Genomic DNA, 27375 nt, shown 5'->3' on the forward strand with positions numbered 1-27375 from the left:
TAGTACAAAGCCAGTTCCCTTCTAGATGATAAATGAACACGGATGAAGTGGTAATTTTCTTAATTCCATTCTGATTAGCGTTTAGGTAAGAATGTCAAGCTACCTGATCTTAGCCCAACCTCGAAGCCAGTTTCTCCTCCTCATTTTCCGATACCTTTACTAGGGCCTTGAGTTGCCCTTCTGAACTTTGGTGACATGTTAGTGCAACGCAGAGCGGAGCGCAGCCACTCCCTGAACGCCCTCCCCTCCACCTGTCGTAGATTAACTGCCGTGTGGCCATTTGTAAAAGTGGAGCAAATTCCGTGAAGACTGGATCAAAAAGAGATGGTTAAAGAAAATCAACAACAACAAAAGGATAGAATGCTACTCTCTTGTCTAAGAAATCATTCCATACATACCGCACAATTCACAGATCTGATTTTTGGCTGGTCTGGGACCATCCCTCACTAGGGAGACTTCAATAAAACCAAACTCTGCGAAGCCCATAGGATGATGATGTTGTCATTTAAGCTGTTAAGGATAACTGTACGGAGATCCAAAGTAACAGAGGACGTCATTTTATTGGCTGTCCACAGGAAGTTTGGTCACACAAGGAGGTGAAGACTGTGGGGGGTGTGGTACAACACATTACCTTGGCTGACTACTAAACAGAAGGTTAACTGATCCTGGATCTGACAAAACCCCTCCAGCCCAGGTGCCACCTACTACGTGTAATTAAGCCGAAGAAGCCGGCGAGAGACGGCACTGTCCGTTAGTCGCGGTTGGTCGCCCTGTCTTCCCATAAAACAGCACTCGAAAATTCACAAAAGTAAAAGAAAGAAAGAAAGAAAGCAGCACTTCCTTTTGAATACCAACAACACTGTAAACAGACTGTCGCGTGGCATGCAAATCCACATCTGGCCGCTTTTTCCCTTTAGGTTTTTGTTTGTTTTAAATTAACAAATGGAATGGCATGTCTATTTCAAATATTAGTAGCATAACACAAGTGCAATTTCAGTTCGGCCACGAGCGTCGTAAACCTTCCAGACGTCCGTCACAAGAGCAGCGAGCAGACAGTGGAACATCCAGGCATGGTCCTTTGCTCTGACTCTGATCGCAGCCCCGGAGGCTCCTCCCTCCCCATGCCCACCCTTCATATTCCAAATGCCTGAAAATAGCTACTTCTCTATTTTCAATATGATCAAAGCCGTCAGGGTGGGGAAGAAAATTCCAATAAAACCAAGCCGTCAGCACGGGGGTCCTGCCCACCTCTGTTATCGGAGGGGATCCATTTACTCTCCCAGTGTGGCCCCTGTGCCTCAGGACCTGGAGTCGTCCTCACCACCACGCCATTGGGTCACCAGAAAGTTGCTGTGGGGGGCACCCCGTCTGGCCCCTCCCACTGCCTGCAGTCACGGGGCGGGGGGGCCACATGATCACACGGAGCTGAGCTTCACCAGGCCACGCACTGAGTCCTCATGCAGAGAGTCCTGGCTGGCCAGGCCCAGGACGTGCATGGTGCGGCTGTGCGCCAGGGGGCTGCCTGCCAGCATCCTGGGCGGCGATGGCGCTTCCTCTGGGGTCAGGAACTGGTGGCCCACGTGCTCCTCTTTCAGAGGCAGTATGTCTGTGAGCACGGCCTCGGCGGAGAGGTTGGGCATGGAAGAGGGCGGTGTGGGCTGCCCGAGCGTCAGGCTGGCACAGGGCGTGCCCAGGCCTGGCTTTCCAGGCAGGTGCAGCTCGTCGCTGGTGAGGCTGGGCTCGCTCTGCAGCAGGGGCGTGGCCGCGGCCTGCAAAACGAATTTGGTGCTCTGAATGCACTGGTCTTGGTCGCACTGAAGAGCAGGAGGGAGCCAGCAAAGAGAAGGTGAGCCAAGATGGCGCGGGGACGGGAGGGAAGGGGGCACAGGGGCAGGGAGAGGGTGGGGTGTGAGAGAGAGAAACTCGTTAGTGACACCTCACTCAGACAGGGCAGACAGCATGCACAGCAGCCCAGCTTCTTTTGGAGACACCCAGCATGTGATAAATATCAGCACACGGCACCTACATAAGCTGCTCCAACTAGCAGTCACCCACAGATGCCCAGGGAGTAACACGCAGCCTCAGGCTACGATGCTCCTGGCCCTTGTTCACAGACAGGACCTAATTTACAAACAATCCTGTGGACAGTCACAGCCTTCACGACTTGTAGCAGTCCGAGGCGGCTGTTTCTTGTGTGCTGAAAGCCACTTTTACTAAATTGCTTTAAAAATACAGGAGCCTGTACACTCACATTCACGGCAGCATTATTTACGATAGCTAAAAGGTGGAAGCAACCCAAGCATCCATCGACAGACAAACGGATAAACAAAATGTGTTATGTACAGACAAAGGAATATTACTGAGCCATGAAAAGGAAAGGCATTCTAACAGACTACAACATGGATGAACTCTGAGGACACCATGTTAAGCGAAATACACCAGACACAAAAAGACCAATACTCCATGATTCTACCTCTATGAGACACCTAGAATAGCCAAATTCATAGAGACAGAGAGTAGAATGGTGTTTGCTAAGGTCTAAAGGGAGGGGGAATGGGGAGTTACGTTTAATGCATGGAGTTTCAGTTTTGTAAGAAGAAAAGAGTTCTGGAGATGAATGACAGTGGTGGAAGCATAACAATGTGAGTGTACTTAAAGCCACTGAACTGTATGCTTAAAAAATGGTTAAAATGGTAAATTCCATGTTATGTATATTTTACCACACACAAAAAAAGAAAGAAAAATTCGGGGGCAATAGAAGCTGCTGAGGGTCAGATCAGACTGTTTGTAAAATCCTAGAATTCTCCTCTGCTAAATTTTCATCACCTCCAGGAACCATTAACTGAGCTTCTGTGACTTTTTAATTGGTGAAAGAGAATGCCAACACTTGAGAAGACACTTCCTTTTCTTTTCTTATTACATCCCGTGTCCTTTGCTTTGCTCACTGGGCCAAGGAAACAGCTCAAACACATTTCTAGCTGGTGGGACGTGGATCTCTGACACCTTGGTAACCCCTTCCCTTGAGCTACGGGCAAGTTTCAGAACAGCCGGAAGGTCTTGTGGCTCTGAGACCTTAAACGGGAGGCTGCGCAGTAACGGGTTAGAGGGTGTCAGGAGCCACTCTTCTGCGGGAAGGAGGAGGGTCAGGTGTGGAGGGCAGGTGAGCATATTGTGACTTTGCGCTCCAGCAATAAGCTAGGCGCTCCACTCTGTTCCTTCACAAGTTCTCAGAACAAACATGTTTCCCCTCTTTGCAGATGAAGACCCTGAGACTGGGATGGGTGGTGGCTTGCTCAAGACCTTATGGTGAAAAGCAAGGGCTGGATGCAGGATTTGGGGCTGGGATTGCTTTCCTGCAAACCTCCTTCCACGACTGCACATCTGACACATAGGCAGGTGCTTTAAAAAGTCCCCTCCTCTCTTTCTCGGAACTCTAGCGTTACTGCAGAACCGAGTCCTGACAGCTCCGTGATGGAGGTGCTTCACCGTCTTCCTGCCCCGAGGCACACCCAGAACCACGGTCACTCACCCACCCACGCCCGGGCGCAGAAGCATCCAGAACCAAGCAAGACCGGCCTTCAGGGGAAGAGAGAGGGTTCACCCTGGGGTCAAAATTCCTTTGGCGTTTATTTAATCTTCTCCAGTGTGTGTGTCCTTCCTAGCCAAATGGGTTTTTTCCTAGATCACAAGGGGTGGGCCTTCCCCTCTGCTGGAATCCGCCAAGCCTCCACGAGGAGGTGGAAGAGCCGTGGTCTCTAAGCAATGTTCAGCTTTTAGAAGTTCAGAGACCTGGCTTCCAGGCCGGAATAGACTCCCTAGCGAGCTCTGAGAGGGAAGGCGCATCTCAGGGGAGACCCCGGCTCTTCCATCATTGCTTCATCCTAGTCCAGGGAACTCAGAAACACAGGGGAGCCGAGGAAAGGGCTGCGGAGTGAGTGGAGGCTGCTCAGATGAGATTAAAACTTTTGTTTTCCTTTTCTTCTGGCCCTGAGCTAACATCTGTTGCCAATCTTCCTCTTTTTTTCCCTTCCCCAAAGCCCCAGTGCATCATTGTATATTCTAGTTCTAATCCTTCTGGTTCTTCTATGCGAGCCACCAACACAGCATGGCTACTGACAGACAGGTGGTGTGGTTCCGCAACCGGAAACCAAAGTGGGGCCGCCGAAGCAGTGAGAGCACCAACCTTTAACCACTAGGCCATCAGGGCTGGCCTGAGATTAAAACTTTTTAATGACAAAGTGCTTGAAAGGGGCTGACTGCTGGGCATCAACTATCATTCCACGTATGTACATGCCCAATCATCACCCATATCATTTTGCCGCAGGATTTCTTTTCTAATGGGCGACTGCACCCACTTTCTGCTCCTGTAGGGAATTTCAGCTCCAGGACAGGGAGCCTTCTCGGGGAGATGCTGGGCAGCACAGCTGTCAGGCTGCAGACAGCTCCAGTCCACACAGGTTTGGCTCTGCTCTCCAACGCTGTCAGTTGGGTTCAGCACATAGGCTCAGGCTTGACAGTGCAGAGGCGGAGAAGAGCAAGCTTCCTGATTCAACATTCATCTTCTGGAAACTATCCGGGGCTTTGGAGATCTTATGCTTTGCAAAGAACGTTTTATGAAAATCACCACTTAGTCCCCTCACTGATGGAGACAGCTGGGCTTTCACCTTGCCTCCGTTTCCTCGGAGGAGCTCCGTCCAGCCTCGAGCAGGCGGGGCCCTGCCAAGGACCCCAGGGCTGAGAGGCGGCTGCAGGGGGTAGGCCCTTTCCTGGAGGACGGAGCCTTGTTCTCCACCTTCCTTCGGGAGCCCTCGCTCCTCCTGACACCTTCTGTCCAAACAATGCCCTTAGCCCGAGGGAAAGACGACATCACAAATTAGATTTGCTTGTCTCTGTTATCTGAAGAAAGCCTTTTTTACTGAAAACTAATTGGCAAATTCTATTTTAGGGATCAGCCCAAGTCCTTCTGATGGGCACTTACAGACTCACAGAGAAATACGTTAGAGGTCAGAGCTGGAGGCTTTCAAGGTCAGGAGGCACAAGCCTGCTGGGAGAGGTGAGCTCCCCTCTCTCTCTCTCTTCCTCCCTCTCTCCTGGTCCAGTGCCCTTTTCCTCTTCCCCATCACTCCTCTCAAGCCGTGCCCTGTAGCAGAGCTCACGGGCACCCACCAGAACCTTCTGGGGTAAAGCGGCTGCCAGCAGGGGTCTGTCAAGTTCTTTAGAGATCATGTTCCCCAGGAGGGTCCAGAGGAGTCTGACGTGCTTTACAAACTTCACGGTGCTGACGTGAACACGCCTGCAGCTGGACTCACTTTGAAGCTCTGATGCCCACGATCAAGGCCCCTTGCTTGCACAGCCCCTTGCATATTATTTTGTTTTGCATACTGTTTTCTTTTCTTAAAAAGGCGTCCAAATACATGACTCAGACCCCTCCAAACCTGGGTCCACTCCTGCACACACCCGTGGGTGCTTTCCTGTGGCTGCTCAAACAATTCACTAAAATCGTAACCAATCTGTGCTCACCTCCTGCCAGGACCCTGCGGAAAACGCTCTCCAGTTTACCAGGGGTGAAGATTAAGCATTTAAATACACAAAAGAAAAAACGTAGCCTAAACCTTTTGTTAAAAAAAATCCAAATGTAAGTCACTCAGAAATCTTCTAAGAATGACTATTTTGAACCCTGGCTTGTGTTATCCGACTTTAAGCACCTCTTCCGCATAGATTTGTTTAAACATTTTAAAAGATGACTGTTTCTCTGAGTATAGTTATGGATATTTCCTTTGCGATAGGGTCTGCTTTCATATTAATAATTAACCTACTCTCTGTCCCATGTCCCTTTCCCCCAGCTTAACTTGTGCCAGTGACATCTTTGAACACAGTTACTGGGACCACAAACCTAAGTGTCTAAATCCTGCGTGTATCCCATAACTTTGAAAATAATTCATTACATTTAAACTGATTTCTGTTTAGAAGACCAATCCCATTTTGGGGTACTCAGCGACCAGGTATTAACCATATAAATTTTTTAGTGGCTCATAGCAGGACACTGGAACAGGAGACTATGGGTTTTATTAGATTCTAACCAAGGATATTCTACCCAGTGGAATTTATAATTCTCATTATATTAACTTAACATGTTTTGAACATCTTCTAGGCAAAAGCTCAATGACTAGGGGCTATCTGATTTTTTTGGAATGTCAGAGCTTGTCTTCATTTTGCACACTGCCAAAAGTCCAAGGAGGATGGGTTGATGGACCTTTGCAACTGCAATTCCCATTAGAGAACGTCAAGGGAGATATTTTCAGGGTTACTGTGGAGATGACCCATGAAACAGTGTTCTTACACCTCTTCCTCTTTACCTTTGCCTCCAATTCTTATTTGCCCATTTCTTGTTGATTTTTCTACTCAATTTTCTTTCTCTCTGGCCCTGTCAGTTCTCTTCTCCTCTTTCCTCTCCATCGTTTCCTTTCGTTGGATGCCCTCCCCCTTCTCTTTTTTCCCCTCTTTTCTTCTTCTTCTTCTCCCTTTCTCCTCTTCCCTCCCACCTCTCTCGTTTCTCTCGGCTTGACGTGTTTTAGGCCAGCATCCCGCCTTCCTGGCTTTTCATTCGAGGCCCTCCATCTTCAACCAGTAGAGGGAGACATCCCTGCTCACTTTTTCCTCTCACAACTTGGTAGCAAGGCTTATATTCCAGCCCTAACACCAAGAAGCCTTTTAGGTATATTTCAATTTATTTAATCAGTTATATAATCTTAAGGAAAAACAACCAAGCGCACAGATCTTGGACAGTGACAATCCATCTACTATGAACAGGAAATTGAGAAACTCCTGTTTTCATTCCAAAACAACCATTTTAAGGTTCACATTTATCAAATATTAGGTTGGACCATATGAAATTGTCATTTTTAAGGTCAAAAATCATCCAAATGCTGAATACTGATAGAATAGAAACCTGATCGCTTGTACGAGTGTCTATGAAAAGATCCTTCTGTTGGCAGCATCGAACTAATACTGTCTGGAGTGCGGGAGCATTTGCTGGAGCTCCAATAAGTCATTGTGACGGCTGGCTGATTCACTGCCCAGATGAAGCGCTGGCATTTAAGTCGCAGAGAAGTTTATGGCTTCAGATGCTCGGGTGTCACACACATTATCACTTAGTGTTACAATTTAAAAACACCATAGAGATAATTTACTTCCTGTTTCTGCAGATTTTCAAATAAAACTGCTTATGTTGGAATCCATTTTATTCTCCCCTAGCTGACTGCTTGTCTGAAATAAACCTAGTGTGCAGATTTAAATGGTGCTGAAAGCAAAGCTAGGAATTTTCTAGATGGTCTGTATACAAATGAAGACTGAATAAGATTATTTATTTCTTTTGCTCCAATTCTGTCAAAAGTATTAGCAGGGGGCATTGTTTATTTCTGCTCAGCTGTGAAGCCATGTTCTGGGGTCTTATGAATATTCATTTACAGTTGTAAAAACCCTACAGACTTGTAAAGTCCACCTAAAATGTAGGTTAGGAGGAGAGCTTCCTTTTTATTCTTTTATTTAACATTATCAATTAAGTTCGCTTAAGTTTTTTTTCTACTCTGTGATTTTTCAGATTATGCATACAGAGTTCTTCTACAGTACTAGTTTAATAAATCATAAAACAGCTAGGTTTAGCCTTATTTTGATAATAGATTAGGGGAGATTAAAAATTAGGTTAAGTCAGTAGGGTAAATGATTTTCTAAAGAAAAAAAATTCCAACGACTATGTGCTATGCTATTATCTTTGTCTTCGTGACATGAGCCCAAAGGATCTTTGTAGCTATAATGCCAGATATAAACATAAACTATGACTCTGATGCTATGCAGAACTTAAATTATTTGAGAATCAAATGAGATATGCACACTAAAAACAGGACCATAACTGGATGTCATGACTGTGCATACACATATTGTCATGGAAAGACCTTCAATATTAGGTAATAATAAAAACCAGTAATGAAGAAAATAGGAATAATGAAAATATGATCCTCAGATGGCACTGGGGTTATTTGCACATAATTCCAGCCTGGCTCCTCAGAATTTCCTAGCTGTTCAGACAACCACGGCTATATCTGGCGTTTACATGCCTCATTTTATCATTTTAGATGGCACTTGATTGCTTCTATAACATTTTCTTCCTTGGGAATTTGTAGTAGAGTGAAGCTCATTAGGTACTAAATAACCACCACCATCCCCAAATTATGTGAGATGCTAAGTTAACGTGAATTTTCCCATTTTTGAAATAATAAATAAGACCTCAGTGGATATATTTTTATATATATATATATATATTTTTTTTTTTTTTTGGTGAGGAAGATTGGCACTGAGCTAACATCTGTTGTCAATCTTCCTCTTTTTGCTTGAGGAAGATTGTCCCTGAACTAACATTTGTGTCAGACTTCCTCTATTTTTTGTGTGCAGGATGCCACCACAGCATGGCTTGATGAGCAGTGCATAGGTCTGTGCCTGGGACCTGAACCTGTGAACCCTGGACCCCTGAAGTGGAGCACATGAATTTAACCACTATGGCACCAGGCTGGCCCCATCAGTGGATACTTTGATACTGGCCATCTATAAATATTTACCTAGTTTTTCTGTCCTGCAATATCAAGGTATTTATCTAAAACTTATAAAACCTCTACCTCTAATCTGTAAAATAGCACATATTTCCCTAGGAGCACCTTTCCTATCATTCAGGAAATATCTTTCTGATCCAATTTTGGTCCTAAAATAAAATAATAGGCAAAAATTTGACCAAAGATATCTAGGACCTCTTTCCCTCCAGCCTTTCTTTCCTCTGCAAGTGAACATGCCGAGTCTGGTGCTAAATCTAAATGTCTCCATGAAGGTGGAAATACTTTTAAGTGATAGTAAGCATGTCCTATGGCTAACTCAGTATTTGTTGTTGGTAGAGTAGGTAACAAAAATCGTGTCTGGGCATATGGCAATGTTGGCTGGAATGTGTCTAATCATAGAGACAAGGCTTCTATCCCCAGGAATGATTGATAACTGATACTGGACTACTACTCCCTCTGTATACAAGGGAGTATATAAAACTGGCCAAAATATGAGCGGCAAATCATTTCCAATAGTGCACAACAGACAGTGCAAGGTTGCAATCTGTGAGAGAAGGGAAACACAGATAAGCCCCAGAGTCAACTAGCTCCTTTCTTGGGGAAAATTTTCCAGCCATGGTGTGGGCTGGAGTCTGAGCAGAGCACAGCAGTTCTGCTGAGTGAAGAAAGCAGAGATCAGAGTGTAAAGAAGCTGAAGCAGCTGGATCTGTAGGGCAGGACATTGGAGAAGAGGATGCTGCGCAGAGAGGGGAGACCAGAAGTCCTAGTGGGGGTCCTCCACAAGTCTGCAGCCAAGGGCTAGGCCGTGTATGTGTAGGATGAGGGTCTCTCCCTAAGCTAACAAGATAGCAGATGCAATGGGACTGAGAGAGGAATAGAGATACTAAAGGTTGAGAAAAGCAGTGCTGGGGAGCACTGATCTCATTAACATCTCCAACATCGTTTAACATCCCTGGCATCCAGCTAGGCATTAGGCAGGCTGTGCCAGAGGAGTAAGAATCATGCCCTAAAGTGAGACCCTTGGCCAGCCCTAACAAAGCCCAAATCAAATCCTGACAAGATCTTCAGGGGAGACAGAATTTGGAAGTTGAGTCCTCTTAAATTAGAAGGACCTGAGAAACATCTTGGACTTTCCATAGATCTGTACTAACAAAATATAATGCAAGCCTACACAAGCTCAAGATGGTTAGCCAAGAATTGAAATGCCTGCTAAGACAAGAATCAACACTCTTCAGAAGAAGATAACAAAATCCAGAGTAAGATGCATTATCCAAAATGTCCAGTATTCAACAAAATATCAATAGACATACAAAGAAATAGGAAAACGTGCTCCAGAGTAAGAGAAAAAAGGAACTGGCAGACACCAAACCCAAGACACCCCAGAGATACTTAGTAGATAAAGACTTTAAACAATGTAATAATTGTGTTCAAATAATTATAGAAAAAAATGGTCTCAATGAGTAAATGGATAGAGAATCTCAGGAGAGAAATACAACTTGGCAAAGAAACAAAAAGAACCAAATGAAAATTCTAGAGCTAATAATAATAAATTATTATAATATAACAATAAAAATGAAAAATTCTCTGGATGAGCTTAACAGTAGATTGGAGACGTCAGAAGAAAGAATCAGCAAACATGAAGACAGATCAAAAGAAATCATCCAGTTTGAAGCACTGAGAGACAAAATTTGAAGAAAAATGTGCAGAGCCTCAGGGACCTCTCTTCTGGGGCAATATCAAAGGGTCTAACATGTTAGTAATTGGAGTCCTAGGATGAGAGAGAATAGATGAGGCAGGAAAAAAAGAATTGAAGACATAATGGCCAAAATGTCCTAATCGGATGAAACATGATACCTTTCAGACCCAAGAAACGGAGTGAACTCCGAGCAGGTTAATAGCGGAGATCACCCCTGGACCAGGTCAATAACTTACTTGGGTACCGATATGTTTCCACCTGGACAAACCTTTTGCCCATAGATTGGATTAATCAAAAGTGCTGCAAAATGGTTTGGACTTAGGGGAGCAAGGGAAGAGAAAAAGAATTAATTTGTTATTGGTTAACACTGTTGTTTGTAACAGAGCAGAAACTAAAGATGCTTCATAGGCATTTGCCAGGTCAACTTGCAGGTTAGATTACGGAGCTGTTACACAGTCAGTTCCACAGCCTGGTTTTATGACTGACCATGGCAAATTAATCTTCCTTCTGCAGGGGAGGCCTGGGTGGTGGGATTTCCTCAGCCCTGAGGACGGCCTTCATGCCACTCCCACTTCCCACCTGGGAGACTTTTGGTGTATGGTTCAGAAGAGCACTTTTCTTAGAGTCAGGCTGCAGAGGATGAAATCTCAGCTGTCACTGGTTAGCGACGTCACAAACTTAACATCCCTGAGGCTCAGTCTCCTCAAAGGGATATTAGAATGTTCGCATCAGATGGCTTTCTGAGGATTACAGCAGATCATAATGCATGCAAAGAATTTATTTAGTCCTGTACCCAGGACATAGTCAATCTCTCTCTCTTTCTTTCCCTTTCGCATTTAACCAACATTTACCAAAACCAACTACCATAGGACCTACTCTAGACGATGGGGATATAGTGCCAAACAAACAGCATTAAAGCATCAGTTCTTATTACTATTATTATTATTAAAGCCTGAAATGCTTTTAATTGAGGGTAAAATGTTTCATTCACAATTGAAATTTTTAAATGCCTGAAATTTGGCTTAAATTTCCTTTGCGGTATAAAGGATTATCAACAGATCTTTTCCTAAGAGTAGATTTTGATAGGGGAGAGAGGGCGAGGATAATGGGTTGTGGAGACTGAAATTATGTGGGAGGAAACCATCTTATACGCCATCAGTATATGCAGCTATAGTGTAATGTAATGTAACACAGTGTAGGGTTAAGAGTATGGACTATGGGGTCAAACTGTGAGGTCTGAGTTAGGCAAAGTCACTGAGGCTCTCTGTGCCTCAGTTTTATTAGCCTGTAAAATGGGGATACTATTAGTAGTAGCCTTATAGGGTCAGCATGAGTTATCTATATAAAAGCCTTGGAAAAGCACGTGATAGGCCACATGCTGGTCTGGTATAGGATATGGCAAACACCATGCCAGTATGAGTGTAAGTGAACTGGAAGGAAGAAAGAGGGGTGGAGACACATCAAGCTTCACTTTCTGCTTAGTGCAGCCCTGCCTGCACGTCACTGTCCCCTCTCTCTGTACTCCTGTTAATATGGTACTTCCACCACAGAAGCCCAGAAATAGCAACTGAAATAATAAAAAGGCACATTCTCTAGGTGCTTGAGTGGCTTATAAATGCACAGGAGAGTGGAACATCATCTGGCATGGTGATATTGGCCCATTGGCGAGATTGAACAGGCTGGAGGTCTGGGGTGATAGAGAAGTCTGCCGGATAGGATCTGCATTGGAAAGGACCCTAAAGATCAGTGTTCAGCCCTCCCACCAATGCTGAACTCCTCTGTCCAAATCACTGGGGGGGTCTCTACTCCCACAGCCTGAACATTTCCACGGTGGGGGTCCTGCCCGCCAGGAGCTCCAGGTGTTGGGCATTTCCCTTCTAGGATTGACCAGGATCCGCCTCTTGGGCCCACCTTCTTGTCCTGGTTCTGACCTTGGGGCCACACAGAACACATCTCATCATCTTCCCCACGAGAGCTTTCAGATCCAGCCTCTCCCGAAGATGTTCTAATGTATTCAGGGGCACTCCCAGCAGTGGATAGGAGCCTTGGGACCAAAAAGATTTCTCCCAGCTTTAAGTCGGGTGGAAACCTGGGTTTCTTATAACAAAGGCAGCACAGCGAGATAGAAAGTGCCGGGGGCTCCACGTCAGTTAACTTTAAAATTCATCTGTCTATGAGCAGCTCACTTACTTCATTATCATTTTTATGTAATCATCTGTGTGTTTGGGGATTCTTACGAAGTGAGAAAAACCCAAGTTACAAATCATTTCTAAAATGTAATGAAATTTTCACGAATGCTAAATTTACCAATTAATGAATTTGACATATTCATTTGCATCATAGACATTAAACATTTGTTAATTTTGATCTTGCAGTGTTCTTTTCATGTTTTAGAGCTTTTTCTTTTTTTTTTTAGGTGTTAAAAACTTTCATAGTCCCTGAAAAAGCACATAGGCACTTTGCTGACAGTGTCTAACGGGTAAAATGACCATTACCTATGGTTTCTTGGCCCATGGATGAAATTGATCCTACCTAGGCCATCACTTCATGAAGCCATGGTGCCACATCACTACACCAAAGAGAACTCCTTCCCTCTGGTTCGTAGTTCCACATTCAGGGTGGAGCCCTTTGTGGGCATGACAAAATTGGAGAAAGGAAGGAAGGAATGAGGAAAGGAAGACAGGAACAAACTAATATTTGTTCAGAACCTCCCCAAAACAAGACCCTGTGAGGGGAACTTTCACATACATTCAACTGAACACTTAACAAGCACCTACCGTGTACCAGGCCCTATGTTATAAACTGGTGATGGGAGGGCAAAAGAGACAGGATCTCAGTCAATTCCAACCACAATCCAGGGAGGTGAACATCATTATCCCCGTCCTCATTTCCTAGTTTAGGAATTTAAGGCTCTTGGGAGTAAGTGACTTGCCCATGATCACGAGCCCCCAGGGTCCAAGCTACAAGCCCAGGGTCTCTGATCCACATCCTACTCTCTCTACCTTTCCCCACTGTGCCGAGTACTTAAATCTGTCCATTTGCAAAGCCTTTCCTTCCATTGTCTGTCAGAATGACCCTGTTCTGTTATCTTCACTAACATCCAATTAGACCAAGAAACTTGATTTGGCTTGGTTGGGGCAGAGTTGACAAGGCAGGTGAAGAGAAAGTCAGGAAAAGATAATAAATACTGATTTCAAAAAATAATCTTCCAGCATGTGAGATGAAATCGGATTAATTTCTGAGATGACAAACATGAGCAAGCCTTCTAGTTTTTTTTAAATGCCAGATTGACTGTTACTTCTAGGATAACTAATGAAATCGATTCACATTTCTACTACTTCAAAGTGAATTTCTACAAACCACGTCATTCCTTCATAAGCTTGGGGAAGCAAAGTTTCTCTGAGTTTTCTGTCCAGCTACCTGCAGGGCACCTCCAGGGATCCATGGCACCCAAATTCCACGTGTCTGAATCAGCATCCCCCAACTAGCACCTTCTCTCGTATTTCCCATTGGTGAGTTGCATGATCACCTCATCACCAAGCTGAAGGGTGGGAGAAATCCTTGGCTCCCCTCTCCCAGACCTCTACAGCAGCTCCGTCTCCAAGTCCTGGACTGTGGCTGCCTCTTTTCTGAACCCAATTCTGCTGTCCTGCCCCTCTGTCATCAGGCTTACTGCGAGGGCCTTCTTCTGTTCTCCTTGCCTCCGTGCATGCCTCCCTCTGTGCCCCACACAGTTTCCCGGGATTCCTCCACTACTGCCAGCCTCATTCACCCCAAATGAAAATCTGATAGTATTACTCATTGAACTGAGCCTCTGAAATGGCTGTCTGTCTCTTACAGAACAAAATCCATGCTGGTTATAGGCACCCAAGGCCTTTCATGCCCTTCCTCTCCCACCTCAGCACCCTCCAATTCCCGCTTTGCAATCCATGCCTTGGTAATGCAGTCTTCTCTGTTCCTGCACTCACAAGCACTTTCACCCAATGTATGCCTGTGCTTCTGTATTTGCTCTGCTTGGAACATCCCTCCCACCTTTGGGTGTCTAATTCATCGAAACTTTTCTTTTAACATTTAGCTCAGGTATCATCTCCTCCAGGAAGCTTTGCCTGAAACCTGGATACTCCTTTTGGGAGTTCCTACAACCCCCACCCCCACGTTGCATATCCTAGCACATTCTGTTGAAATCCTCCATATACCTGTTTCTCTGAATGGACTATGTCTTAGTTGAGCCAAATTGACCTAAGATTTTTCAAGATAAAGGAAACTTTCTTTGTGCCAAAGCAAAATCTGGCTCAAAAATCACTCCTTGTAACCCAAACTTTTGGACTGTGCAAGAATTTGAAGGCTATGGTGATGGTTTTCAAAGATGGCTGATGATTAAAATCACCACCAGGACCAATTCTTGGGGCCCCAGCCTGGCGATTTGGACTTAACTGGGCTCAGGTTGTCAGTATCGTGATTCTAATGCACATCCAAGGCTGAGGCCACAGGACTGTAGTAGACTCAGCTCCCAGATGCAAGGACCAGATCTGAAGAGGTTCATCTGACACCAACTTGAGGGTTTTTTAAATGGAAATCTGGCATGCAGTAGAAAGCACCCAGGCCATGAATCTGTGTGATTGCTGTGTGATTTTGAGCAAGTCACTCAATATTTTAAAGCCTCAGTTTCATCCTTTGTAAAATGGGGATAACTTGCAGCTTGTTGTGGGGATTAAATGAGATGATCCTTGCATTAATAGTATCAATATTAGCAAGACCCTGCCAACTGCAAAGAGTGGTGAACCCCAGCAGAGATGCACTGGACCACAGTATAATTCTATATTAAATAAAGTTTGTTCCATTTTTAGAACTGCCCGAAATTCACCTTGCAACTCTGACAAATTCATCATTAAAGGACTTGTGCTTTCGTTTTTATATCTGTCTAATCTAGGATTGGAACACAAGAACTTTTTTAACTGATTGTGAGCTCTAACAATATCCAAAAAGTGAAATAAATAAGTAAAAAGGAAAATGATGGATTGCTTGGTAAATTGCAGACTAATTGCTCTTAGTGATGATGCTTAGTGATGCTCCTTTCAAAGGAGAAGAGGGTAGGTGCCTTGGGTGTCTGTTGCTACAGCAGAGACTAGAAAACCCAAGGAGTCTGTGGTTACTTTAGGCCAGGCACTGCTAGTCATGATGTGCTGGCTCCTCTCATGATGTCTTGGTTGGGATGTGTATTATAGGCAGCCTAAGCAGCCAAAGGAAAGGAATATTACAAAGAATGCGTTTCATTGTCAGTTTTGAAATATTTTAGCCCATTTTTTCCACATTTCGACAGTTCCTGGAAACTGCTTGATACGTATTTTTCTCTTGGCCCTAACTTTACTCAGAGTGGGAGAAAGCAGAGGAAACAGTACAGGACCTGCAACCCACGCTGGAGTCACTTTGCCAGAGGCTCCCAGCTCACTATTCTGGGAGAGATACATGCATTTCATAGCACGTTGGAAAAATACAAAACACCAATTTCCCCCCATCAGGGCCCACTGCATGTGTTTCTTCCCTCCCACAAAGGTCCTTGACTGTTTCTTCCCTTTCCCTTCACTTTTTTTTTTTTGTGTGTGATGAAGATTGGTCCTGAGCTAACATCTGTTGCTAATCTTCCTCTTTTTGCTTGAGGAAGATTGGCCCTGAGCTAACATCTGTGGTAGTTTTCCTCTATTCTGTATATGGTATGCCACCACAGGATGGCTTGAAAAGCGGTGCATAGGTCCACACCTGGGATCTGAACCTGCGAACCCTGGGCCGCTGAAGTGGAGTGTGCAAACTTGACCACTACACCATTGGGCCAGTCCCTCCCTTCACTTTTTCTATTTGTTTTTACTTTCTCAGTCATTAAGTTTTCCTCTTTTCATCTATTTCCATGATAAAACAATATTGAGTAAGACAGAAGAGACAATGGCAGAAAATTAGATAACTTAGTGAAACAGATAAACCCCGAGGAAGACACATACTACTAAAACTGGCTCAAGAAGAAATACAAAGTCTGAAAAGACCTGTAATAAATAATGAGTGAAGTAGAAGTCAAAAAACTACCCACGAAGAAAAGCTCAGGACCAGATGACTCATTGGTGAGTTCTACCAAATCTTCAAAGAAGAATTAACCCCAATTCTTCACAAACTCCTCCAAAAAACAGAAGAGGTAGAGACACTTCTCAACGCATTTTACGAGGCCAGTACTGCCCTGATACCAACACCAAAGACATCGCGAGAAAAGAGAACTACGGACCAATACCTTTTATGAATAGGGATGGAAAAATCCTCAACAAAATACTAGTAAACCGAAGTCAACAACACATTAAAAGGATTACACACCATAACCAAGTGGGATTTATTCTAGAAATACAAGAAATATGAGACAAATAAGAAAAGCAACACACAATCCTACTCTCAGGGGAAGTTTTGGTGTGAAGACCATACGGCAGCATGTCTCCCAATCCTGCACCAAGCACTGGGTTCCTGGGTCTCGGGTCTGTGGGTCAGGGAGGGTGGGAAGTGAATGAGGAGCCAGGGGGTGCAGTGTTGACCCTCTTCTAGGAGGAGGAGGGGGGCTCTGTCCCGTGTGCTGGACTGAGAATTGTTCTCTGATCTTCTCACCCATCTGTTGAGCTACAAAGATCAGAGACTCAAACAGCTTAGAGCTGGGCAGCCTTTAGAGACAAATTGGTCCTGGCTTCTATTTCGCAGATGAGGAAAATTGAGGACCACAGAGGCAGAGTGACTTGCTAATGGTCAGGGAGATAACTGGTGGAGCCGGGGCTGGAGCGCTCTCATCCAGCATGGGAAGCTTTCCCTCACTCCAGCTGCATCCATTGTTGTCCAGTTGCTCAGAGTGGATACAATAGACCTGGCTGACCTTGCACTGGTGGATATCAGGAAGATGACAATAATAATGATAATAATACTTATATAGTACTTACCTTGTGCTATGCAAGGTATTAAGTGCTTTGTGTGCATTAACTTACTTAATCCCCAGAGAAACCCTACAAGGTAAGGATACCAATGTTCCCATGCTACGGATGAAAACACTGAGGCAGAGAGTGGCTAAGTGACTTGTCAAGGTCACGGTCCAGCACGTGGCAGTCTGGCTCTTTGCACAGTTAATCCCCATCCCCTGCTTTCCTCTTCAAGGGGAGAATAAGAAAAGCCTCTTTAAAACCTGGTGGCCGACTTTAAAGTGCTCCCCATGTGGAAGGACATCTCTGTCCATTTTATCACTGGCTGGAACATCCTGGTCCAGGGACCTGTCTCCAAGACTCTCCCAGATTTTTAGACTTTGATGGGGAGAAGGTGGACCACGGCACTCACTGATACAGGGTTTCTTTACCTTGGGGTCCATGGGCTTCAGGGGGAGACCCTGATCTTGAACTTGTATGCAAAATGTTGTGTAACTGAGCTTATGGAGACATAGATGTCTTTAGGGTTGTGACGACTGAAGTGTTCCTGTCCTGTAAGGCTCCTGGGGGTGAACCTGCATCTTCGTCATTTCTTTACATCCCATAATGCTTTCAGAGCCTTGCCCTAGAAGCTCTTCAGAAAAGATCTGTGCATTCACGGACAAAAGAAGGAACGAAGGCCTTCCCCTCCTTGTGTGTGTTGATGGCGAGGTGGTGCTGTGGGCAGAGGTATACCTTCCACCTCCACTCAGGTGAGCATGGCAGACAGGGTGTGAAGTCTGAGTGCACTGTCAGCCTTGGAAGGTCACCCGGGGTCACCAGTCCTCACTGAATCCCCCATCATGACTCAGGATGCCATGGCTCCCTTGGTCAGGACCAAAAGAGGCTCCAGCGTGGGGTCCAGAGCTCTTGCTGCGTCTCTGATCTGACCGGTGCTCAGTGGCCTGTGGATGTCACATGCAGCTCTTTCCTTCGCTGCCCAGACTCGTGTCTCATCCCCAGATACAGAGGAGAACAGGAGGGCAAGGAGCCTTAGAGTTTCGAGTACCCTCATGTTTCCGACATAGAGCTCCAGCCACAGATGAACGGACGCCTTAAAAAGAATCCATACGTTGAATTGACCTATAAGGCGTTAGCTTCTTCTTGACCTCGGAACTGTCCTTTGCAAAAAATCCTTATGGCATCATAGACCAGTACCTTCAGGGTCCCTGGTTACTGGGGAGGTGGCCTTCCCACAGGAAAAGGCAATTTCACCCTAAGCATTTCTGCCACCCCAGTGCCCACGGGGGCACACCCTTGACTGGAGTCGCGTGCAGTCCAAACCGACTGGACGCCAGAGGGCACAGCAGCAGTTCGGTATCTGATTAACCATAGGGAGTGAAACGACCTCCCCATTTCCTTCATTAAACCTGCCCTCTCCGGCTGTCACCAAGGCACACAGTAGGGGCTCAATAAACGTTTGTTGCATTAATGACTAATGCCTCTATCTCATCTGGAACTAAAGTAGCTGAAAGCTGTCCACACCTTCAAGATGGCCTTTGTTTATTTCTTAAATCCAGAGAAAGCACAGAACACGGTGAGACCAGTACAACGAGAGTCACGGGGTAAAACCCGCAGAAGCTCATTGGTTCTGACAAGGACAACTGCCCTCAGGGGTCTCTCCTAGCGAAGGTTAGCAATGGCTCCTTCACGTATCTGTTTATGTCCTGTCCCCGACTGCTGACCTTGAGGGCAGAGGGACTGTAGCCTACAACCTTGCATCCCTAGCATCTGGTTGAGCCCTTGACACACAGTAGGGACTCGGGAAGAGCTGCTGAATGCACGTGAGGTTATGCACACAGTGTGTGCAAACACACGCACACATCAGAGGGGTGATCAGTGGGTGCTGTGGTCAGAGTCCTGGTTAGCTCTGTCCTTACGGGACATTTGCTGTGCACCTGCAAGTAGGTGAGTAAGACTTCTGAGCATGGATACACTTGTCCTTAACGCCTGTGCACTTGAAGGATGCAGTGTGTGAAGTGAGCGTGGGTGTGGGAGTCATCAGACTAAGTTTGGATCCGCAAATTAGCGGCTGTATGCCCTTGGGTAGATGATCCACCTCTCCTAGCTTAAAAAAGAAGAGAGGATTGGGGCTGGTCCAGTGGCATAGTGGTTAACTTTGCGCACTCTGCTTCAGCAGCCCAGGGGTCATGGGTTCAGATCCCGGGCACGGACCTACCACTGCTCATGAAGCCATGCTGTGGTGGGGTCCCACATACAAAAAATAGAGGCAGGTTGGCACAGCTGTTAGCTCAGCAACAATCTTCCTCAAGCGAAAAGAGGGAGATTGGCGACAGATGTTAGCTCAGGGTCATCCTCACCAAAAAAAAAAAAAAAAGCGAGAGGCAAGCATGCCTGTTTCCCACTGTTGGTTTAGGATTAAACAGGATACTGATTATTGAGTGCCTTGAACACAGTTGGGGCTCAATGAATGTAATCTCCTTTCCCGTGGGCCTGTCTATTTACTCTCTCTGTCTTCACTTTCCTCCTCCAAAAAATAAGGAGGGGTGACCCTTAAGGGTCATTTGTGTGGGCGAGCATGGACAAAACAAGATGTCCCATGATCACTTACGGAGCAGAGCAGCGAGGACCGGTACGTATATATACTTTCTTTTAAAGATGAATTATTAGCAAAGCAAAACGAAACAACACAAACTAGACACCACCACGGCCAACAGACACACCCAGCCAGGTGCCGCTGGTGGCACAGCTGTCACCCTGGCTGTGACCCGGCCGGAGGGGCCCTGGGATGGAGCCATTTCTCTTGGCCCGAGTGCTCAGAGACTCTTGAGACTGTTGGCTTTCACCTTGTGGTTCTTTATACAGAGAAACCAGGTGTCCAGAGGGCTGTCATTCCCCACTTCTGCCCCCAAATGCAGGTCTTGGACCTGTTTGTCACGCAAACTCTGTTGTGGGTGATTCAGGTCCACAGGAGCAAACAGTGCCCGGGGCCACAGACCGGGTCCCCTTCAGAAACACAGACTTTCTTTAGGGAAATTTGTTCCAGATAGAGAAAGGCCATTGCCTTAGAGACACGGAAGGAATTTTAAGGCACTGAGGGTCAGGGCCGGGCCAGGCTGTGATTTCAGGGGCTCATGGGAAGACTCCCCATTCCCCAAGTCTCCCACGTGCAGCCTGGAAACAAAGCACGCTGTCCACAACTCCGTGGACGCACAACCTGCGAGGCACTCGCTGAGTCTTGCTGTGAAGGAATGAACACCTTGTCTGATTATTCACACTAAAGTGTGAATGGCTGATCTAAGATGTGGCTGAAAGTGGGGAGAACTGGCAGCACTCTCCACTGCACACTTAAAGTGGGGGTGGGAAGGGTCCGCACAGATTGAGGCAAAGGAACAGAATGGGACAAGGGACTATCCAAACAGCCGGCCCTGCATTGGTTGCTGTATCTTGTCCTCCAGGCAACACCTTGGTTCCGTTAAGGGGTTTTCCATCACGAGGTGCCACAGCTGTTTCTGGAAGATGTTTTGCACGTGGACCTCCCCTTACACAACCCTCAACAAGCCAACCGCTCGGCGGCCATAAGCCTTGGTTGGACCTTGTCTTACTTTCACACTTCCCTCCCCTCATCTGAGCCCTGCAGTCGCTCGGTCTGGAAGCTTGCTAGACGTGCCTGGCTGTTACTGGGTTAGCAAACACAGAAGCGGAAGAGAAGCCTTGCAGGGAGCTGCGGCCCCAGCTGCAGGCGGCCCCTACCATGTCGCTCTGCGACTGCGTGGCCCCGTACGCGGCCATCCCATTGGAGGGCGCAGCTGGCTGGGGTGTGTCAGGCAGGATGTACCCTCTTCTGTCAATGAGGCTACAAGAGAGAACAAAACAAAACAGGAGGGAAAGAGTGAATAAAAAGCCGAAGACGCCATCAAGGCTATTTTAATTTCCATCTCTGTGGACCCCCTCTCTCTGTGACGGGCCCCACCTCAGGCACCTTGGGATGCACCTCTGCTCACCTTCATGTGTAATCAAATATCAAATTCTGTTCCTTTTGCTTTTAATGATGCCTGCAGCACCTGTTCCCTCCCTGTCACCACTACAGAGCCCCGCCTCGTCCGCTGGCCTCACTGCCACCAGCCTTGGCCCCTCCCGTCCACGGCCCACATCACCATCACGCTCAATTCACCCCTCCTGCTCGCTCAGCTTCAAGGCCTCACACAACCTGGCCCCAGCTTTCCTGTCCAGCCTTAAATCCACATCTTTTTGTTGCACACGGTGTTCCTAGGGTCCTGGCTTCAACGAACGTGTCTGAGCACCTGCTGTATGCACTGCACGAGAACAGACGCCACAGACCTCATGGGTACTCTGTGCTGTGCCATCCCTGTATTTTTGTTCAAGCTCTGTTTTTTTCTTGTCCAAAGTCACTTTCCCTTCTCCTCCCCTGTCCATTCTTCCTGGCCAGGGTCAAAAGCCCCAGCCCTGCTCTTGCCCCTGTACTCGCTTTCTTCCCTTATCTGCTTCTCCCAGCCCTGCATGCTATCCTTCCCATGTGCATGTCACTGTTTGCCTGGTGTCACAGTGATTTGATACGATCTCATCCAGCAGCCTGCAAGCTCCCGAGGGCAGTCTTCATCCTTTCTTCCCCCACAGCCCCTGGCCCATGTCCCCGGATTCAGGGCACATCACTGTGCCCTTGGAGCCCCCTGGGCACCCGTGTCACATCATGTTGGCACCCCTGTTTCCACACTTGCACCTGTCGTGGAATGCAAACTCCATGAGGGCAAGAACTGGGTCTTCATAACTCTTGTATCTCCACGACTGATATCCAGCAGGAGCTGAGCAAATGCCTGTTCACTGAATGAATAAAACGGCAAGTTTTCTGCATAACGTTTGTAAAGACAAAGGCAAGGGGGGAGCTTCACCTTGCCATCCAAAGAGTTGGCCTTTGCGTCTCTCTGAGTGAGGGCTCAGTGTTGACCTTGAGTCTAAGGCAGAACTGCAAAGGGCAACAGGAGGTTCGGCTAATACGTGGGTGGTCCCCGTGTGGCCTCCCACTGTGTGGGGCTGAGACCACATTCCCAGCACAGAACCTGCCCGGAAGTCCTCAGCACCTTCTGTGAAACGCCCGAAATGCATCCCCATGTCCACAAACACCCCCCATCCCGAGGGTGAGGGCCAGGCTGCTGAAGATGCTCCTCCTTGTCAGTCTGGCCCTCAGAGGACGGGAGCCATCATTGCAACGACGACCTTCAGGTCTCCAAGTGACAGAATAACAAGCTTTTGAAAAATACTTGTGGCAGGATCTCGAAATGGGACTCTCTCTGCTTCAATTTCAGTTAAATCCCCAGAGGTTCAGAAAAAAAACAACAGGCTACAAGAACCCCCATCCTCCAAAGGGAGGCTCTGGACTCCCCATGTAGGACCAATGGGGGTTCTTAGACCTGGTTAGACCCACCTTCATGGGTATAAAAGATTGAAGGCCAAAAGAGCAAAGGATGTCTTGGGAAAGGAGTCATCTTCACCGGCTGATGAGATAACCCGGGAGGAGGCTGGGAGCCGGAAGCTGGGCCAGGCCAGGCTGAGAGGCCAGATGCAGGTCCCCTGGGACACAGCCAGTGTGGAGCTGGCTGGAAGGGGCATCTCGGGGGTTGAATTATATTCCCCCAAAAGACAAATTGAAATCCCAACCTGGGTAGGATGAAGGAGTGGAAAGTGTTCACTTTCAATCAACTTCAGAGTTCTGATTCACTGAAATGACACTATTTTGGAGGAAATGAAAGTGCCCTGAGTCTTTTTTTTTTTCTAAGTGACAGGAGAAATTAAGGGCCTTGCAAGGGATTTCATCCAGGGGCAGAGAAAGAACTAGGTCATCAAGAGAGTCTGACGGGCCCGCAGGGAGAAAAGACAAAGTTGTTGTCAGGCTGCATCCTATGAGTTCAGCTTGTTTAAGGGACCAGCCACGTGCCCAGGGCCGTGGCACTCCTCCCCAAGTCTCCTTCTGGCCCTCACAATGGCCCACATGGGTCGCGTTCCCCTCATCTCGTCTCTTGCCTTGCCCCTCCATGCGTCCCTCACTCCTGCACACTAACAACTGCTTCAGTTCCTCCTCTGACAAGTCAGGCTCCCCCCTCACCTCTGGGCCTTTGCACATGCTGTTCCCTCTGTCCCTTCTCCCGTAATTCTTTTCCCTCAATTCCTACTGATCCTTTAGAAGAGATCACAACTTAGACCCTCCTCCTCTGGGGAGCCCTCCCAGGAGTCCCACGGAAACAGCACCCCGCCTGCCCCCATCACAGCCCCTCCTTCACTGCAGACTTGCCATGGATGGGTCTGTATCGCCCATGAGATGCACGCTCTCTCACGGGCATCTCCAGCACCCAGCACGGAGCCTGCCACACAGTGCGTGCCCAGTAACAGTGGCCAAGTGAATTCTTAACGACTTGTGACCCACAGCACCAGCTCATAGGGCCTGACCCTGACTACACCTTGGGATTTCTGTCTTTCCGACTTTCCATTCCTCCTGCCAGACTTGTATGGGGATCTCCTTCCCAAGACCTGGCCACTCCCACTCACTGCCACCCGCTGGGGACACTGTGAAGGGAACTGACGGTGGGTCTTTGCCCTGGTGGTCTGTAGCTCTCACCGGGAAACGTGAAAAGACACACATTCTCTCTCTCTCACGAGCACATCGTTACCCCATTTAAGAGCATTTTAGACGCAACTCAAGTGCCTGATTCTGGGCCCACAGGTGGCTCTTAGCCCCTGTCTGAGGTGAGGGACACCGCTCAGCAGATGGGCCTGAATGATGTGGGGCAGAGGGAGGAGGGAGCAAGGAAGCCCACGGGAGGGCGGAGCAAAGGCAAACGCCACGCCCGCTCACTTCTGCCCAGACCGGCCCTGGGGAGCCCATGGGCAGAGCGGGAGGGATCAGTGGCCCATCTTCCTCGTGCAAACCCTTGAGCAAGTCAAGGGGTTCCGAGAGGAGGCCCATCCTTGAGAAGTGCCCCAGCCAGAGCGACATGGATTTTGGAAGGAATACAGCCCCAACTCAGCCAAAACAGCATGCTGAATCCAGTTGTGGAAGAAAGGATTTCAGTTGTGACAAGACTTGATCTATAAACAATACAGAGCGGCGCCAAATGCAGATCGAGGACTCGGGAACCAGAGAAGAGATTTGGACAAAACAGGAGACTTCCAGATTCCCTTCCTGGATTCAGGCGCACGGTTTAGATACAGGGAAAGATGCTGGCTCAGATCTCCTGTCTCTTACGGCCCTCCTAGGCCTCCAGTCTGCGTTTCATGTCCTGTCCACGCTTTCCACAAAGAAACACATCAACAGGAAACACCAGCCAACTCGGGAAAAACCAAGCACTTCCTGACGGTCTTTGTGGACTGCAGAGCCCCAGGAGGCAGGCTGGGTGAGTCCGGGGCTCTCCTGGAGAGTCATGGGGCTCTCTGAGCCCCTGCTGAGTGGTGTCCCTCACCTCAGACAGGGGCTAAGAGCCACCTGTGGGCCCATAATCGGGCACTTGCGTTGACTCTAAAATGTTCTTAAATGGGGTAACGATGTGCTCATGAGAAACACACACACACACACACACACAGAGTCTCTTGGTGGAGCACTATGCCTTGGCTGGCACCTGCCTGGGCATGCCTGTCCCTCGGCCTAAGGCAGCCCCTCCATCCAGAGACCTTGGGTACCCCGTCTTGCCAGCACGCCCCCGAGGAAGCCTCTGAGGGGCAGGTCAGAGGGAACACAAGGGCCCCCAATTCTGGAGGAGAGTGGCACACTGAGCTCCCAACTTTCTAGGCTCAACCTGGAAAATAATCAATTTCTAATTACCCAATAGCACCAGTAACCATAACCCGGGACCAATCAATAAATGGCCTTGGAACATATGCCTGGAATTTTTAGAGGGGAGCATCACTCTTACCCCTTTAATGATGTTTCACTGAAGCGGATAATAAAATTAAGTTTGCATTCCGGGAGCACATACCCCTGAGGACCAGCCTTGAAAGTCTAGGCGAAGAGTGGGGCTGCCCTGGAGCCAGCCTCAGTGGTTTTGTGGTTTCTCTCCATTTTACACATTTAGAAAACAAAAGGGAGGAAGCAGTAACGGCTTGGAAACTCATTCTACAGACCTGGAATACTTGCGCAATAATTATTTTTGATGATTGTTTGATTAATCTGTTGGAAATATTCTACATGGGTGTAACGCACAAATAATCAAGAATCAACTGTATTTTGGACCCAGAGGTAGTGTGTACCAGTCAACACACACACTAGTTCTGATGTCATATGCCTGGGTTTGGGTCCTGACTAGGCAGCATTTACTGGCTGTGTGATCTTGGGCACATTATTTAACCTCTCTGTGCCTCAGTTTCCTCTTCTGTACAATGGGATATAATAGTACCTACCTTATCGGTACAGAGTGGGCTTTGAAAAGTTAATAGATGCAAAGGACTTAGGGCAGAGCGTAACATAACACTCTTCAATAAATGTCAGCTGCTGCCATTATTAATATTATTACTGTTTTATCATCACCACATCTTGACTCCTTTGGCCCACATTTATCTTTCCCTCTGAACTATTTTAGCATTTATCTTCTGTGCAACTCAGCCCTTAGCACTTACTTATTCCTACAGGTTTTCTAGTTGCTTCCTACCTGTGTGTCCTGGCTCCCTTACTACGCTAACCACAGCTCCCTGCGCATCACGGATGCGCAACATCATACAATAATTAATGGCATCACATCCGTCAGTTTCTCTACATTGATCCTTAGAGGATTTCCCCCAAACTTGACAATTCAGTGGAAGAACCAAAAAGCTGCTGAGCACAACACAACAAATGGAGCCAGGTCTCTATTTCATTGAAGCCATGTCTGCACAGCGCAACGCGGAGGGCTGAGCTGGTCCTTGCAGGGGTGTGAGCAAACCCACCAGCAGAGGCCAGCTCTCTACCCCGGGGGCCTGTGCTAAGACAGCTAAGGTGTCTGCTTTCCCAAGGTCAGTTCAAGGGCACGATGCCGTCTGAATCTTACCTGGGAGAGATGGGCCCACACAGGGCAACACAGCAGTTTGTAAAGATATTCCCGTAGCTGTAGGGATTGTAATTTTCTTTACCTCTTTTATTTGACCAAGAGCCTTTAATCTGCAAGAAAAGGAGAGTCAATAACATACAATAGCCTTCATACCGATGCCCCAGTTTAGGCAAATGGGACCACGAGAAGCGTGTAAAGAATGCAAATAATCTATTCATTTCTTCAGCAGGAGAAACTGAGATACTTTTCTCAAGAAAAACTGGCTTTTACTCCCAAATTTGGAAATATCCCAAAACAGCAGGTCAGATTAGGGAGAAAGTAACATTCTCTGGGGACAATAATCTCTGATTTCTCCTACGTGGTAATAAAAGGCCAGCTCACATGAGCAAGTGGAGATTTTTTTCACACTCACATTTAATGTGCTAAATAGTAACTAGTTGAATGGTGGCTGAAAGAGTTAACGCAGCTCCCTAATTCCCAATTTATAGCCTGGCTGAATTCACCCTCGGGGTTGCCAAAATAATTTCATAGATACTAATATTCATAGTTACTAAACACTAATAAGTATCTTAATATTCTCTGAACTTGCATATCTCATCAACACCAATTTGCTCAAAACTTTAAGGCAGCCTGACTGATTCTGAGACATTTAATTCATTTATTGATAGATTCTTGTGTCAGAACCCAAATATTCAGAGAAAAGAGGACCAGGCTCACGAAGGAACATTCTCCAACATTCCATTTCCAGTTTTTATACGCCGCTCTCCATCTGCCTTAGGTATAGGCAGATAATCTTGGAGCAAAGGTGAAACTTTGGGGCAGGGCAATCTCCTCCAAAAACAAAAGGAAGATATTAAATATGAAAGGCAGACATGCGCTCACCGCGAGATGTCAGCCTGCCATGGTCTCTCTTCAGTAGGGGAGGTGTGACAAGTTGCTTACAAAATGATTTAAAAGGAATAGAACAGAATCTCTTCCTCGGGGCTCAGAATTGGGTGTCACGTGGCCGATTCTAGTCTCTTAATTGATGTGGTCAGAAAGCAAGGTACTTGAGAGATTCCCAATGGAGAAACTGGAGACAGGGTATGAAAATGCTTCCACCGCACACTCTT

At 47.0% G+C, this 27375-nt stretch overlaps 1 protein-coding gene across 9 annotated transcripts in view; it reads right to left on the reverse strand.

The window, feature by feature from the left end:
* Positions 1–541: 541 nt before the first annotated feature.
* ZDHHC14 (zinc finger DHHC-type palmitoyltransferase 14) overlaps positions 542–27375 on the reverse strand; it is a 278576-nt gene continuing 251742 nt past the window's right edge. For 5 of the 9 annotated variants that reach the window (XM_070603097.1, XM_070603093.1, XM_070603098.1 and 2 more), the window contains 3 exons: positions 26264–26373; positions 20988–21090; positions 542–1814 (listed from right to left, as the gene is read on the reverse strand). In XM_070603097.1, coding sequence (XP_070459198.1) covers positions 1416–1814; positions 20988–21090; positions 26264–26373 — 612 coding nt within the window. In that variant the 3' untranslated portion in view covers positions 542–1415. The remainder of the gene's footprint in view (positions 1815–20987; positions 21091–26263; positions 26374–27375) is intronic. The other 4 variants (XM_070603094.1, XM_070603102.1, XM_070603100.1 and 1 more) reach the window with 1 other exon arrangement.

The sequence above is a fragment of the Equus przewalskii genome, chromosome 32, assembly GCF_037783145.1.
Source record: "Equus przewalskii isolate Varuska chromosome 32, EquPr2, whole genome shotgun sequence".
NCBI classification, from domain to species: domain Eukaryota; kingdom Metazoa; phylum Chordata; class Mammalia; order Perissodactyla; family Equidae; genus Equus; species Equus przewalskii.